This window comes from Hemitrygon akajei, chromosome 5 (assembly GCF_048418815.1).
Source record: "Hemitrygon akajei chromosome 5, sHemAka1.3, whole genome shotgun sequence".
NCBI classification, from domain to species: domain Eukaryota; kingdom Metazoa; phylum Chordata; class Chondrichthyes; order Myliobatiformes; family Dasyatidae; genus Hemitrygon; species Hemitrygon akajei.
This window is the reverse complement of record NC_133128.1, coordinates 52219835-52236643: the sequence shown is the minus strand read 5'-3', so window position 1 is coordinate 52236643 and position 16809 is coordinate 52219835. Positions and strand designations below refer to the sequence as shown.

Sequence of the window (16809 nt, the reverse complement as noted above, 5' to 3'; positions counted from 1 at the left end):
CAGCCTAAATGGAGTTTTAAAAGCTGCAGCATGATCTTGAACTCAGTTCCTTGACTAATAAAGGCAAGCATGCATTAAGCCTTCTTTACCACCCTAACAACCTGAATATCCATTTCCAGGAAGCTGTGGACCTGGACCCCAAGATCCCCCCCTGCACTTCAATACTGTTTACAGTCTAGCCATTAACAGTGTACTGTGTCTTCACATTTGATCTCCCAAAATGCAGCTCTTCACATTTGACTAGATTAATCTCCATTTCTCATTTCTCTGCCCATACCTAGAGCCGATCTATTATCTCACTGTATCCTTTGCCAGTCTTCAATGCTATCTGCATCACTTACTAATGCACCCGTCTACATTTTTATCCAGGTTATTTGTATACTTCACAAACAGCAGAGGTCCCAGTATAAGTTCCTATGGAACACCACTGGTCACAGACCTCCAATCAGAATTAGTCCCATTGACTACTGTCTTATAAGCAAACCAGTTCTGAATCCAAACAGCCAATTCACCATGCATCTTAATTTTCTGGATAAGCCTCCCATGAGGGACCTTCTGAAATGCCTTATTAAATCCATGTAGACAACATTCATTGCTCTACCTTCATTAATTCCCTTCATCGCCTCCTCAAAAAACTCAATCAAGTTACTAAGATAGGACTTGCCTTGCACAAAGGCATTCTGCTCTCCTCAATAATATTACTGCTGGTATGTTATGTAGTTCCATAGCTTTTGCTGAGACTAACACTTTCATTTGAATCATGCTACCTTGTGAAATGAATCACCATAATTGAGCTTGGAGAAATTCTTCCAGCCTTCTTGTCTTGTTAGTTATTTGAATGGCTGTCACCATTCATGACTGATGTGGCAGGTTTGCAGAGTTTCAATGTGGCCTATTGTCTGTGAGATCACTTAAGTCTGTCATTTGTTCTTTAGCACACAATCTTGTGACATTATCTATTGCTTTTTAGATTGTTTTCAATATTTTTCTTTGCACAAATCAGTATGATGTTGAAATGGTTAATCTACAGCTCCAAGTTATTGGGGCATTGAAAATGTAATCTGCTATTAAGCAGGTTTTCTATTTCTGTATCCATCCTTCATTTAGCAAGAGTTTGCACTAGAATGATATCTCTACTGCTTTGGAACAAAATGTTTTATGATTTACAATGCACTTCATTTTAGTTTATTTGTTCAGTATGAAATATGACTAATTTGGTTATCATGCATTATCCCTTGCAGGGTGTATTATGTTGCCGCCTGGGGTGTGCCATTTTTTCTGTCCTGTCTTCCACTCTTTGGTGATTATTATGGCCCTGCTGGAGCATGGTGGTAAGGATCTGATTGTGACCGTAGATGATGCAAATTTTGCTTAGAGCATGTCAACTGTGTCTTTTTAAGCAGAAAAAAATAATTAATACCCAAAAAATAGTTTCAGGAATTGTGTTATATTTTTAGTTATAAATTTATTGTTTAAAAAAAGAATCAGATGTTATAAATTAAATCTGTAAAGTATTAAAATATTTTGTTACTTTCCGAGGAAGCAAATTATAAACTTATTTTCAGTGTTTGGTGCTTTTGCCTTCTTCTCATTTCCTCCATTGAAGTTAGTGAAGCATTTCGAGTCCATGGTTTCATAGATCCAAAAAGAATTTTGTGTTATAGCAGGGACTGTATATGTTGATATACATAATAAGAATGTTCCAGGCTAAGCAAATTCCTCCGTGGACGAATAATCAATAGTTTGAAACTGAGCCTTTGAATGCACACAAATGCTGGCATCATTTTTCATATTGCACTTGATATTAAGGTTTGGTGACTTGGTTCTGAAGTAGAGTGAATAGATTCCCATTGATTCTGGAGATCAGCTGCATTCTTTGCAGGAGGGCTTTTGGAGGTGAGGCGCAGCTTCGCTGGGGGAAAGAATTGAAAGAAAACGTGGTAGTGTCACATCCTTGTTTGATGCCGATCTTCACTGAGATTGGCTCTGTGAAATACGTTTGGTCAGATCCTTGACAGCATTCATCAAAGAAGCTGCAATCTGGACTTCAATTTGAAGACAGACTTGCATTTCTGACCAGAACCGGTCATTTTTTTATACCACAGCCTTTAACAGGACTTACAAGTTTTCAAATTTGTCTGCTGTTTCTGCAGTACCATTGTGAAAAAATACTCAAGGTTATTGCCTCACCTTCTTCTTAAGCTTGTAAGTAAATATATAAAAGCTGTTAAATCACCAGAGTTTGTACCTGTAATTTAACTGTGATACCCACCTAGCTATTTGGGCAGTTTCTTCTCTACCAATAACTTGAATATTATCATTGCAATGTCAAATCAAATATTTACTGTCAATATATGCCTGTTCCTCTACTCTGCTTAAATCTTCCCTTTAACCCTTCAAGTTCAACCTTCCAAAGTGTATCACTTCACTCTTTTCCAGATTGAACTCCATCTGCCACTTCTCGGCTCGGCTCTGCATCCTGTCATTGTTCCATTGTAATTTATGACAACCTTCTACACTTTCCACAACACCACCAACCTTCATATCAGCTACAGACTTACTAACCCATAACCCACGCTTCTACTTCCTTATCCAAGTAATTTATAAAAATTACAAAGAACATGAATCTCAGGTTACATCCCTGCAGAACACCCCGATCATTGACTTTCAGGCAGGATATGCTCCATCTACTGCCACCCTCTGTCTTTTGTAGGCAAGTCAATCTGAATCCACGTAACCAAATTTTCCTGAATCCCATGCCTCCCAACTTTCTGAACGAGCCTACTTTGGGGAACCTTGTAAAATGCCTTACTAAAGTCCATATACATCACATCAACTGCTCTACTTTCATCAATTTATTTTGTTACTTCCACACAGAATTCTTTTAGGCTTGTGGGGCATGACTTGCCCCTCACAAAGCCATGATGACTATCCGTAATAAGACTATGCTAATAAATCCTGTCCCTAAGAATCTTCTCCATTAATTTGCCCACCACAAATGTAAGACACACTGGCCTATAATTCCTGGAGTTACTCCTATTGCCTTTCTTGAACAAAGGAATAACATTTGCCTCCCTCCAATTTTTTAGTACTACTCAGGTGGCCAGTACGGACACAAAGATCATTGCCAAAGGCACTGCAGTCTCTTCCCATGCTCCCAAAGTAATCTGGGGTATATCTAATCCAGCCTGGTGACTTATCCATTCTATTAGAATGCTTTGGGATTTTCCCTCATTTTACCCATCAAGACCTTCGATCTCTCCATATTCTTCCTGTCTCTAGCGCCCTCGCTGATCTTTGCTTCCAAAACCTTAAGTATGCCTCCATTTTCCTTTTTGACAACATGCTCCACTTGTCAACCATGGTTCCTTCACCCTCCCATCCTTTCCTTGCCTCACTGGGACAACTTTATTAACAGCAGGGTGCTGCTTTCTCTGCAAAGTAATTTGGTGGGCCCTCCTCATCTGATATATCATGCGGTTATGGGTGGATTTGTGAATCACAACATAGACATTAACTGGAAATTGCTTTGTAAAATTACTGGAGCAGAATTTCATGTGACATTTGAAATGTATTACTTAATAATTCTTTTTGTCTGGCTCAGTAAGGTGTGTGTTCAGCGAGTAAATACACTGTTGTGTATTTAATATTTCAGTAATATTCGAGTCATATTGTAAATATTGCAGACATCCCACCCTGCAAAAACTCATTTCAGGGAGGTAGCACCCTGCCCCCTGCAACCCCATATCCCCCCACCCCCCAGTCGACCTCCAAGGGTGTATGTAATACTTTGTTTACTGATTTTGCCTAATCTGTAAACCAAGTTGGGTACACAGTATGCAGAAAATATGACATTAAAATATGTACTTATATTATCATGGAGTCGACTTTTTTATTCTATTACAACTTTAAGCAAGTCTACAGGGAGTTTGGCCTCATCACGTAGGAGGACATCAATAGAGTAGCTCCTTAGCAGCTAGCCAGCTAATTTAAATAACATTAGTTATGCTAATGAGTGAATGACACCTGTTAAATTCACCTCAACATGTCTTTTACATTTTAACCCACCATGGGCATTAGAAAAGTCACTGTTGCTAACAGTGCAGCGAGCAACACTGTCATTATTTTTGTGGTCGTCTGTAAAGCTCACCCACAGAGAAAACTGATAGGTCTACTTAGCATGAAGAGAGACTAATCAGGATGCTCCCTTTCGCTCTCCCTCTCCCTCTCAAAAAAGTCGATTTCTGGGATATTGTTTATAATTTGCGGATGTCAGGGAGCTGCTATCAATATGCGGGAGACTCCTGGAACTTTCAGGAGAGGTGGGATGTCTGATACTGTGATGAGAGCTAGGTGAAGATGGGACCAAAGTGCTGGAGTATCTGAGACTGGAATCGAGGCACAATGCGAGTCGGAAACGAAAAGAGTACAAAACTAGATGCTAAACATGGATGAGAGCCGGATCCAAGATTCCTTTTCAGGAACCCAGCACCGTTCCTCATTTCCAAATCCTTACAGTCCACGAGGAACTGCCAAACACTCCAAACAGTTCATGAATCCAGAATTCCTCTAATGATGAAGACCTGTTCACCATCAACAAACCTGGCAGGCGGTGGGACTGATGGTGGTGGGGCCAAAGGACGGGAGTTAACAGGTTTCAAATTGGAGATGTGGAAAGTGGGATTGATCTTTCAGTGTTTTGGGGAGCTACAAGGTATAAGCCACTGGGTTTACTTTCCTGAGAACCTCGAAGGGTCCAATGCACTTGCGTGCCAGCTGTCTAAGCTCCACCTGGAAAGGCAAATCTTGAGTAGACAGCCAGGCCAGTTACCTAGGCTGCAAAGTGGGTCCCTGCCTTCTCCTGTGGTTAGTCTTGATTTCAGCCTATCTGGTAGAGGACAACAAAATCTCCCTTGCCCCAGTCCATTTCTCCTTGCGTTGCTGGACAAGATCTTTGGTTGCAGGAACCCCAGCTGTGGCCTCCCGCTCAGGGAAGATTGCCAGAGAATTCCAGAATTGGTATTTGAACAGGGACATCCAACGCAATGTCCACCGGAAATCCATGGATCCTGAAGACCTGATACAGGACAATTTTGTCCGTCTCCAGCGCAGATGGTAACTTGTCCAAGGCAATGAATTTGCAGACCTCTGAAAAACGATTGACTATTACCATGGTGATGCTCTTCCCCTTGGAAGGCAGGCGACCCATGACAAAGCCTGTGGAGATGTGCATGGGTATGTCTGTCTGGAACAGGTAGTGGGTGAATCATAGAACCATAGAAAACCTACAGCACAATACAGGCCCTTCGGCCCACAAAGCTGTGCCGAACATGTCCCTACCTTAGAAGTACCTAGGCTTTACCCATAGCCCTCTATTTTTCTAAGCTCCATGTAGCCTCTTAAAAGACCCTATCATTTCCGCCTCCACCACCACTGCTGGCAGCCCATTCCATGCACTCACCACTCTCTGCATAAAAAAACTTAACCCTGACATCTCTTCTGTACCTACATCCAAGCACCTTAAAACTATGCCCTCTCGTGCTAGCCATTTCAGCCCTGGGGAAGAGCCTCTGACTATCCACACAATCACCATGCCTCTCATTATCTTGAACACCTCTATCAGATCACCTCTCATTCTCCATCACTCCAAGGAGAAAAGGCTGAGTTCACTCAACTTATTCTCATAAGGCATGCTTCCCAATCCAGGCAACATCTTTGTAAATCTGCTCTGCACCCTTTCTATGGTTTCCACAGCTTTCTTGTAGTGAGGCGACCAGAATTGAGCACAGTACTCCAAGTGGGGTCTGACCAGGGTCCTATATAGCTGCAACATTACCTCTCGGCTCTTAAACTCAATCTCACGATTGATGAAGGCCAATACACCATATGCCTTCTTAACCACAGAGTCAACCTGTGCAGCAGCTTTGAGTGTCCTGTGGACTCAGACCCCAAGATCCCTCTGATCCTCCACATTGCCAAGAGTCTTACCATTAATGCTATATTCTGCCATCATATTTGACCTACCAAAATGAACCACCTCACACTTATTAATGCTTTTTGAGATAGTGATTTAGATGCATATCATATTTTTTTACTGAGTTAAGTATTTTGTAATTAGTTTTGCTACAACAAGTGTATGGGACATTGGAAAAAAAGTTGAATTTCCCCATGGGGATGAATAAAGTATCTATCTATCTATCTATCTATCTATCTATCTATCTATCTATCTATCTATCTATCTATCTATCTATCTATCTATCTATCTTATCTGAGTTGAACTCCATCCGCCACTTCTCAGCCCAGTTTTGCATCCTATCAATGTCCTGTTGTAACCTCTGACATCCCTGCACACTATCCACAACACCCCCAACCTTTGTGTCATCAGCAAATTTACTAACCCATCCCTCCACTTCCTCATCCAGGTCATTTATAAAAATCACAAAGAGTAGGGGTCCCAGAACAGATCCCTGAGGCACACCACTGGTCACCAGCCTTTACACAGAATATGACCCGTCCACAACCACTCTTTGCCTTCTGTGGGCAAGCCAGTTCTGAATCCACAAAACAATGTCACCTTTGATCCCATGCCTCCTTACTTTCTCAATAATCCTTATCAAATGCCTTGCTAAAATCTATATACACTACATATACGGCCCTACCTTCATCAACGTGTTTAGTCACATCCTCAAGAAATTCAATCAGGATTCACTCTTAGGATTCACTCCTTGCACCTGGGCCTTGCAAACAAGTGCGTTGATTCCCCAGTTAATTGGCTCTATCACCTGCGTTTGTGGCAAAATGGTGACGGGCTGCTCCTCTCTTCCAGGTTTGTCGAACTGACAAGACAAGGCACCTGGTTTCTGGTTCTTAGAGTCTGGTTGGTAGGTCAGGGTGAAATTAAAGCTGTTAGAGAAAAGAGAGCACCTGGCCTGCCTGGAATATAGTCTCCCTCAAGCTTGTGATGCAACTCCTCCAGAGCCAACTCGATCACAAGCAGTTCTCTGTTAAAGATGTGGTAGTTTATCTCTGTTTGGGATAGCCACCTGGAGGAGTACACACATGGGTACAGTTTATTGTCCGAAGTTGTTTATTGAGACAACTCTGTATCCACTCCGCTGTCCAAGGTGTCCACCTCCATGATGAAGGGAAGGTCCGGGTTACATGAAGCCAAAATGGGAGCTGCTGTGAACTGCTGTTTGAGCTCTGTGAAAGCAGCATCTTTGTCGGGTGTCCAAACAAATGGGCCTGTGGATTTCTTCGTTAGAGCTGTCAGCAGAGATGCCACTGAGCTGGAGTTCCTGATGAACTTCTGGTAAAAATTGGCAAAGTCCAGGAATTGTTGAATGGTTGTGACCAATCTCTGATTGGCTGGGTTTCGGTAGGGTCCATCTTGAATTGCCATTAGAGATGATAAAACCCAAAAAAATGAAACGGTAGCCACATGAAATTCAGACTTCTCCAGCTTGACATAAAGTCCATGATCTAGAAGCCTTTTTAAAATGCCCCCAAATTGAGCAACGTGCTCCTCCATGGACTTCAAGAAGATTAGGATAATATCCAGGTAGACAAAGGCATAATTATGGAGAACATCCTGGAGCACGTCATTTATAAGGGCCTGGAAAATTGCTCAAGCATTCGTGAGGCCAAAGAGCATGACCAGGTACTCATACCCTGTAGGTGTGCTGAATGCAGTTTTCCACTTGTGGCCCTTTTTTATGCGGACTAAGTTGTACGCACTCTACAAGTCTAGCTTTGCGAATACCCTGGCCTTTGGAGAATCTCAAAGGCATATTCATGAGTGAAAGTGGGTAATGAGTTTTGGCCATTAAGTGATTCAGCCTTCTATAATCAATGCATGGCTGCAGGCTCCCATCCTTTTTCTGTACAAAGAAAAGGGCTGCGTTGGCTGGTGAGATGGAGGGCTGAATGAATTCCATGGCAAGAGTCTCCTTTATATACTTTCCCATTGCACTTCTCTCTGGACCAGAGAGCACCTGTAATCGACCCCACATTGGACAAGTACCAGGTAGAAGATCTATAGAACAGTCTTGAGGTTGATACATTGGAAGAGTTGAGGCCTTTCCCTTGCTGAAGGCCTCTTCCAAACTCCTGTAGACAGAAGGGATCTTGAATGGTTTGGGTGTTGCAATTACCTCCAAATCCCAGTCCAGGGATGTCTCCTGAGGCTCCTTGGGTAGCAGGGTAGATTCAACCAACCTCAGAGTCTCCTCCTCTTTTGTTGAAACAGTGACCAAATCAGAGTCCAAATCCTCGCCTGTGTTCTCAGCCAGTGGCAACCAGGCATTACAGATGGTCCTTGTGCTCCCATCAACTCAGCTTCAAGGATCTGCGTTTAAGGAGTTTTTCCCTTAGTTGGGACCTGGCAGCTGGATCCCTTCAGCTTAGCTGCTGGAGTTCCAGACTGCTTGGGTGCCTCCTCGGGTTGATCCTGAACTAGAGATCCCCTCCGTCTAGTTCTAGCACACCTCCCCCCCACCCGACTAGACAGGGTTGGGACTCACACAGCCCTGTTGGCTAGAGCCAGCTGGTCTGCCCTTGAGGACAGGACTGGATCTTCAGAAGAGTCCGGGTTACCCTGAACCAAAGTCTGCCCCCTTGTCGATCATTTGTTTTGAGAGAATCTGGGGGTTGAAACCCTACGCCAAAAACATATCCTCTTGCAATGACTGGACCAAGCAATGATTCTCCCTTCCTTCCATGAAGTGGAAGGAAGTTTATGCTGGGACTGCCAAGGGTGTCCAAGGATCAGGGATATGAGAGGCAAATCGATGATTAACTAATGTCCTCCACGTGATCCTTGATCCTCTTCCACAAAAGCAACGTCTGCTGCAGGATCTGCCTGGAACCTGGTGGATGGCCGTCCAGGACAGTTGCGGGCATGATCTGGCTCAACTCCTGCAGCATTATGTTGCAGTTCCCAAGTCCAGGAAATTACCAGCCGGGTATTCATCTCTTTACATTTTCTTTCCCCCCAGGAGATCTCCACCTTTAGGTGTGATGTCAGAATCTGTAGGGTTGGGAGTGGTGGCTGCTACTGTCACAGTCCTCCCAACACTGGACCGTCTTAGCAGTTTTCAGATGGCTGCAGCCTGGGGCAATCAGACTGCAGGTGGCCTGCCTTCCCACAGTAATTGCAGTGAGACCCTTCGTCGGTAGAGAGCCTTGTGTAACCCATCTGCGTGGGCTCAACAGAGTCCTGAGCAGGTAATTGTCCGAGATCAGGGAGTGGAACTGCAATGCATTCAGGCCAGGCTTGGGCTAGCCCTCTTTGTCCTCTTGAAATAGTCTCACTTATGCCCGGCCAGACAATTATCAAGGCAAATGGGCTGATCAGTCAGACCCTCTAGGTCCTCTGCTGGCTTTCCCAAGGTGAGGGCATCCTTTGGTTTGTCTCTGAGTCTATGGCAGTATAGAGTGGTCATGACTTCCACATTCCAGTCACTCTCTTGGGCCACTGTCCAAAACTCAATAGTGTAGTTGGCTGCTGACCGTCTGCCCTGATGCACCGGCATCAGATGGTCCGAGGCTCGGCTTGCTCTGGCAGAATGATGGAACAACCTCTTCATGGCGGCCGTAGTTTCCTCTGAATCTGAGCAAATCTCCGACCTTCCTTCCCAATGTGCTGTGGCCCAGGCCAGGGCTTCCCCAGTCAGGATAATTAAGGCCCCCCTTCCATTCTCTGAAGAGAATCGGGAAGGCTGCAGTTTGAGAACCAATGAGTATTGAATGAGGAAGCCGTGGCAAGAACCCGGGGTCAGAAGATGTACTAGCTCTGCGGAGCGACAAGCAGCCTTACCTGAGCAACTCTGACTTCCTCCTTGTGAAAGTTGGCACACGGTGACCTGGAGGTCATGTATCTCCAGCCTCTGTCTAGGAATCTCTTGCTGTGACTGGCTACAGTGGACGAGAGACTCTGATACCCCACTGGATCCATGTTGGCTCAGTTGTACTGTGATGAAAGATCTAGGCGAGGATGGTTAGGGTACAAGTGCTGGAGTATCTGAGATGAATCGAGACACGATGCGAGATTGAAATGAGAACAAAGTACAAAACATGGCTGCCTATTAGCGGGCCAGCCCTGAATCCTTAAAGGGGCCACACCAGCTATCCATATTCTGGAGGGTTAGAGTGTCTAAACCCCAGAAGATGTTGTGTTTGGTGCGTATCGTAACAAATATTATTTGATTAAGCATTCTTTGTTTAAATTAATCATTAGGGGTTACATGTGAAAATATGTGTATGGCATACATCATTACGCCACCGCATCATATATGCACACCTCACTAAAGTACGAATGAAATAGACACGCATTCTTGGCTCTGTGTTTTTCTTTCATTCGTTTTATGTTTTGGAGTTAAAAAGCATAACAGATATGCCTCAAGCAATTAGTGGATTACTGTCTTTGCTTCAGAATGTTACAAATGTGGTTACACTAGTTCAGCATCTTTCTCCAGCTGGTTGTTAACATGTACAATACCAACTCCTTTTTAAAAAAAAATTACTTTGCATCTCTTCAATTTTACATGTCTACTTTTAAAATCCATCCATCCTCCACATATTCTTTGTTGGTACTGTATACAGTACACTTACATGTTAAGTGAACTTTGCCTTTGTCAGGTAACTTTCACTTCTGAAACTTCTTGCATTCTCCCTTTACAATTAGAAGTTTCCCCACAAGATGGGAATATTATCCAAACACATCCTTTGGATAACAAAATGCTTAGGAAAAGAATTAATACTTGTCCAAAATATTAATTTTAAAACAATAAGAATAGTCAAAGTTGTAATCAAATAAATGTTACAGTGGAAATCAATACGTAACCCTCTCACCAGGCTCGAATACAAACTTGGCTCATTAGCTAACTCTGCTAATAGCTACATTACTTAGCAGTGAGAAGGCCACCTTTCATAAACAAAGTTAAATCAGTCCAATGTGCACATAAATGTTGGAGGTTATTTTTGGAGTAGCCAGGTGTATTGCTTTGCTGAAGCCACGTTCTGTCTGAAAGACAGCAGTCACAGTTCGAACTTCCCTTGAAGACCACCTTGAACAAACTGGCTAACTCAGGAGTATTGACACTTCTTCCTTTGAACCTTGATTCTGCACAAAGCACTTCTTATAATGAGGTCTCTCTTTCAAGCGGCATTCTGCATCTTCCTTTGTGCCCCGCTCTGTAGCTCCCACCCAAAAAGACCTGAAACCAGATTACTGTCCTTCAGAAATCTGATCCCACCCAATCCTCTTGAATGTTCCATGACAACTCACTGGGCAGAAGGTTATAACCTGTACCAAGATAACCCCGATTGGCTGACACAACATACCTAAGTTGGACAACATGGCTCCTTTTCTTTAGCCAAAGCCAAAACACTCTGACTAACAGGACACACTGCTTTTGCAGAAAACTGCTAAAATAAAAATAGCTCACAGCAGGGCAGTAGAAATCTTAACCAAGGCATTACAAATAAATGAATGACGAATCAGTATTTAACAGCATGTAGTTTTAAATGGATGAAATTCAATTAGGCTAAGATAGTTTTTAATGAATCTTGCCAGTTTACCACCTTGTGTACCATTTGAGTTTTACCCAGCAGTATTTAATGCCAAGGCCTTCTGATTTTGAGATGTAGAGTCCCATAAATTACATATAAATGAATAGTATTTTTATCTGCTTGTCATGCTTCTGCATTCTTCAGCTCCCCAAGTATTTCCAGCTCTTAAAAAATAAATCACTGTGCAACTTAAATAATTTATTCTGGTGAGATGGAATTGGCAGATTGTATTACTTTTGGTTTGTAATCATCTTGGATTAGACTACTTGTAATCCTATAATGCAGTACTTTTCAAGGTCTGTTATTTATTCCTTTAACTCAAGTTGTCTTACAAAATAATGATCTAATATAATCCATGTACAACAGTCCAGTACTGAATGTTTTATCTGTTGTATCATCATATCTATCAACATCTTAATTATTTAATTTCCATCCCTATTTCAATTTTTGCTTTGCTCAGTAAATTCTTAGGAGTTAGTAATTTAAATCTACCAATTCTCCATTTCCTGGTTTCTTTAAATTAGAAGGGCTGCAGACTCTGACACATTATCTAATTAAATCCCACATTTGATTTGATCATGTTGAACATTGCTATACCTGGTTTTCTTTGGCTAACCTTTCTCCTACTCCACAATTACCTGGAAACCATCTATAACCCAAGACTGATTTCTTTCCTGCCTGCCTGTCTTCTCAGTCTTGCGTTTCTTAAAAGTCTCTTAAACTCCACCAAACTGCACGATTCCACTATTACCCCTGCTAACCTATTTCCAAGCACCTACCACTCTGCATCAAAAAAAAAACTTGCCCTCCAGTCACCTGTAAGCTTCTTTTCTCTAACCTTAGAACCACGTCCTCTAGTATTTGCCATTTTCTACTCTGGGGAAAAGATTCTAACTGTCTTTGTTTCTATCTATGCTTCTCATAATTTTTGTAAGTCTCTATCAGGTCTCCCCTTAGTTTCCTGCTCTAGGGAGAACAAACCAAGTTTCTTCAACCTTTCCTTGTAGCTCATAACCTTTAATCCAGGAAGAAATCTGGTAAACCTCTTCTGCACTCTGTCCACACCCTTCTTGTAATGGGGTGATCAGAACTGCATGCAATATCCCAAGTGAGGTCTGGGTAAAATTTTATATAGGCATGACTTCATTACTGTTATACTCAACACCCCTATCAATGAAGGCAATTGTGCTACATGCTTTCTCATCACCTTATCCACTTGTGTAGCCATGTTCAATGAACTATGGACCTGGACCCCATGATCTCTCTGTAGCTCAATGCTATTAGGGGAGTGTCCTTTCAACTGTTTACATTCATTTGACCTCCAAAAATCAACACCTCACACATGCTTAAATTAAACTCCAACTGTCCATGTCTGTAAGTGATCTATATCTAGTTTCACCAGCTCAAGTACGGCTTCTAGCCTGCTGTTATAGGACCTTTAAATGGTTCCCTACTGCAACAAGCTGGACCCTTGACCTCATAATCTACCTTGTTATGATCTTACACCATATTGTTTACCTGCTCAGCACTTTCCCTGCAGCTGTTAAACTTTGTTCTGCATTCTGTTATTGTTTTACCTTTTTCGAATTCGATGCATTGTATAATGATTTGATCAGTATGAAGTATACAATTCAAACTTCTCACCATATCTCAGTACATGTGGTACAAGTCCACCTAGACCAGAATCTCACATTGTCATGCAACACACACAAAATGCTGGTGGAACGCAGCAGGCCGGCAGCATCTATAGGAAGAAGTACAGTCGACGTTTCGGGCCGAGACCCTTCTGTCCTGATAAAGGGTCTCGGCCCGAAACGTCAACTGTGCTTCTCCTTATAGATGCTGCCTGGCCTGCTGCGTTCCACCAGCATTTTGTGTGTGTTGCTTGAATTTCCAGCATCTGCAGATTTCCTCATGTTTGCTTCTCACATTGTCATAACCTGTTATGTTGACTTAGGTGAGTTATTTAGACATGAACTATTGAGCATTTATTTGATGGCTTGCTGCTTTATTCCACTCTTGTCCAGGTTCATGAATTCCATTAGAAGCTGCCTAAATGCAATATGCTTGTCCAGCTGCGGCTTTTCTTCCTATATTGCTGAAAATGTATAAACTACCGTACCTGCTGCTGGCATCCTCCTCTTCCTTGTCTTCATACTACCTTTTGATGATCTCATGTACATACATGGGATCAGCTCCCGCACGTGCCTGCCTGTTCTATCCAGTACTACTTCAACAGCAAAGCCAACATTTTTAGCCCTATCATCTCTATTCCCTTTCCTCTTCCCATCATTCTGTCCAATATTATGTCAGGCTGAAATAAAGCAGAATGTTCTGTTTCAAATAGAGCTTAAGCCCTAGATCCACACAATGCCTTAACTCTGTAACATTGCCTATCTCTGCCCCAGCCAAAGGCTTGCTGATTTGTTTGCTTTGGTTGTCTCTTGAACTCATAGCTTTGATGGTCTGCATTTGTTCTTCTGTGTATGCTTTCTGTAATTTCAACTATCGAAAAGAGTTCACATAGGTTTAAAATGGCTGCATTTCCCCATTGTAACTTGTTCCAAATTCAAGTGAACATAATAAGCATTTTGAAATGCAGCATTCACTCTATTAATTGCTTCAAATTATTGATCTGAGGTATATTTAAGCGACCTCATGTTTTTATTTAATTTAGAAATACAGTACAGAACAGGCCCTTCCAGTCCATTGAGCCACACCACCCAGAAATCCAGCTATTTAACCCTTGCCTAGCCACAGGACTACTAACCTACTAGCCAGCATGCCATTTGGACTGAGGGAGGAAATTGGAGCACCTGAAGGAAATCTACATGTTAACGGGAAGGACATACAAACTTCTTACAGAGGACGCTGGAATTGAACTCCGAACTCCGATGCCCTGAGCTATGATAGCGTCAAGCTAATCACTATGCTACAGTGGCAGTTTCTTGTGTGTGATACATTCCTGAAATACTATGTAGATTTAAGCTAAAACGGGTACAATAGAACAAAACGCTTTGATTTTTTAAAATTGCAACATTGGACATGGAGAATCTGGTGACTGCTAGAAACCCTTGAACTCTCTTTTGCTAAGTACTGATAAAAACATGTTGGGTGTATTACCGCCCTATCATGGTAAACAGGATATTAATATCCACTTAAATGCATCTGTGTACTGAATATGTCAGTGGCTTATCCATAGCAATCAGACTTTGAAGGCCACTGGTACAGTGTATTGCCATAAATCAACACGCAGGAGGTCTATTGCTGGAATACCGTGTTTATATTTCTCATGAACTACTTTTTTTTCATTTTCATTTAATCTTAATTTCTTTAATCATCCAGGAATCTGTAGCTTGAGCTGGCCGTCCTTCTTCACTCAGTTTATTTATGCTTTTTCATGCTTGAACTCCTTGTTGAAAGTTACTGATTTTTCATTTTCAACCTGGTCCATTTCTGACACCTCCCTCTCCTTTCTTAATCTTTCTGTTTCCATCTCTGGAGACGGCTTATCTACTGATATCTACTATAAGCCTACAGACTCTCACAGCTACCTGGACTATTCCTCTTCCCACCCTATCTCTTGCAAAAATGCTACCCCCTTCTCACAATTCCTCCGTCTCCGCCGCATCTGCTCTCAGGATGAGGCTTTTCATTCCAGGACGAAGGAGGTGTCCTCCTTTTTTAAACAAAGGGGCTTCCCTTCTTCCACCATCAACTCTGCTCTCAAATGCATCTCTCCCATTTCCCGTACATCTGCCCTCACCCCATCCACCCACCACCCCACTCGGGTTAGGGTTCCCCTTGTCCTCACCTACCACCCCACCAGCCTCCAGGTCCAACATATAATTCTCCGTAACTTCCGCCACCTCCAACGGGATCCCACTGCCAAGCACATCTTTCCCTCCCCCCTTCTTTCTGCTTTTCGCAGGGATCGCTCCCTACGCGACTCCCTTGTCCATTCCCCCAGCCCTTCCCACTGATCTCTCTCCTGGCACTTATCCTTGTAAGCGGAACAAGTGCTACACCTGCCCTTACACTTCCTCCCTCACCACCATTCAGGGCCTCAGACAGTCCTTCCAGGTGAGGCAACACTTCACCTGTGAGTCGGCTGGTGTGGTATACTGCGTCCGGTGCTCCCGGTGTGGCCTTTTATATATTGGTGAGACCCGACGCAGACTGGGAGACCGTTTCGCTGAACACCTATGCTCTGTCCACCAGAGAAAGCAGGATCTCCCAGTGGCTACACATTTTAATTCCACGTCCCATTCCCATTCTGGTATGTCTATCCATGGCCTCCTCTACTGTCAAGATGAAGCCACACTTAGGTTGGAGGAGCAACACCTTATATACCGGCTGGGTAGCCTCCAACCTGATGGCATGAACATTGACTTCTCTAACTTCCGTTAATGCCCCTCCTCCCCTTCTTACTCCATCCCTGACAATATTTAGTTGTTTGTTTTTTTTCTCTCTCTCTCTGCCCATCACTCTGGCTGTTCTCCATCTCCCTCTGGTGCTCTCCTCCCCCTTTCTTTCTCCCTAGGCCTCCCATCCCATGATCCTTTCCCTTCTCCAGTTCTGTATCCCTTTTGCCAATCACCTTTCTGGCTCTCACCCCACCCCCTCCGGTCTTCTCCTATCATTTTGCATTTTCCCCTCCCTCTCCTACTTTCAAATCTCTTACTATCTTTCCTTTCAGTTAGTCCTGACGAAGGGTCTCAGCCCGAAATGTCGACAGTGCTTCTCCCTATAGATGCTGTCTGTCCTGCTGTGTTCCACCAGCATTTTTTGTGTGTGTTGCTTGAATTTCCAGCATCTGCAGATTTCCTCGTGACTGATTTTTCATTCACTATTTTACCTGCTGATCTTTGCTTCCACTCCTTCTCAGCTATATTGAGTACAGTTGCAAGGGCATCAAAACACTGGCCAACAGCAGACATTAAACAAGAGACCATGACCACAGTGCGTGGTTAGATATCCATTTCTACACTTTGTTAGAGAATAGCACTTTCATGTAAATAGCTCTCAAGCATAGGTTACAATCTTCCTTCAAGAAATGCTTTGCTGTTTTAGGCAGGTATTGAAAATGATGCACTTGATGTGAGTAATCATTCACTTTGCTACACTATTAGGAGACTGTCAATCTTACTAAAGTGGGATTCAAGATAAAATCAATCAGTCCTTGGTCTGGAAATATCATCGTGTCTTCAGTCCATGCTGCATCACGGGGCGAGTATG

The 16809-nt window shown here is 43.0% G+C and overlaps 1 protein-coding gene across 5 annotated transcripts in view; it reads left to right on the top strand.

Annotated features, from left to right (window-relative positions):
• The window catches only part of LOC140727788 (cyclic AMP receptor-like protein A), a 191548-nt gene that overhangs the window by 104028 nt on the left and 70711 nt on the right, over positions 1 to 16809 (top strand). For 4 of the 5 annotated variants that reach the window (XM_073045556.1, XM_073045553.1, XM_073045552.1 and 1 more), the window contains one exon: positions 1242 to 1331. The exons of the other annotated variant lie outside the window; for it this stretch is intronic. In XM_073045556.1, coding sequence (XP_072901657.1) covers positions 1242 to 1331 — 90 coding nt within the window. The remainder of the gene's footprint in view (positions 1 to 1241; positions 1332 to 16809) is intronic. 5 annotated transcript variants of the gene reach the window in all.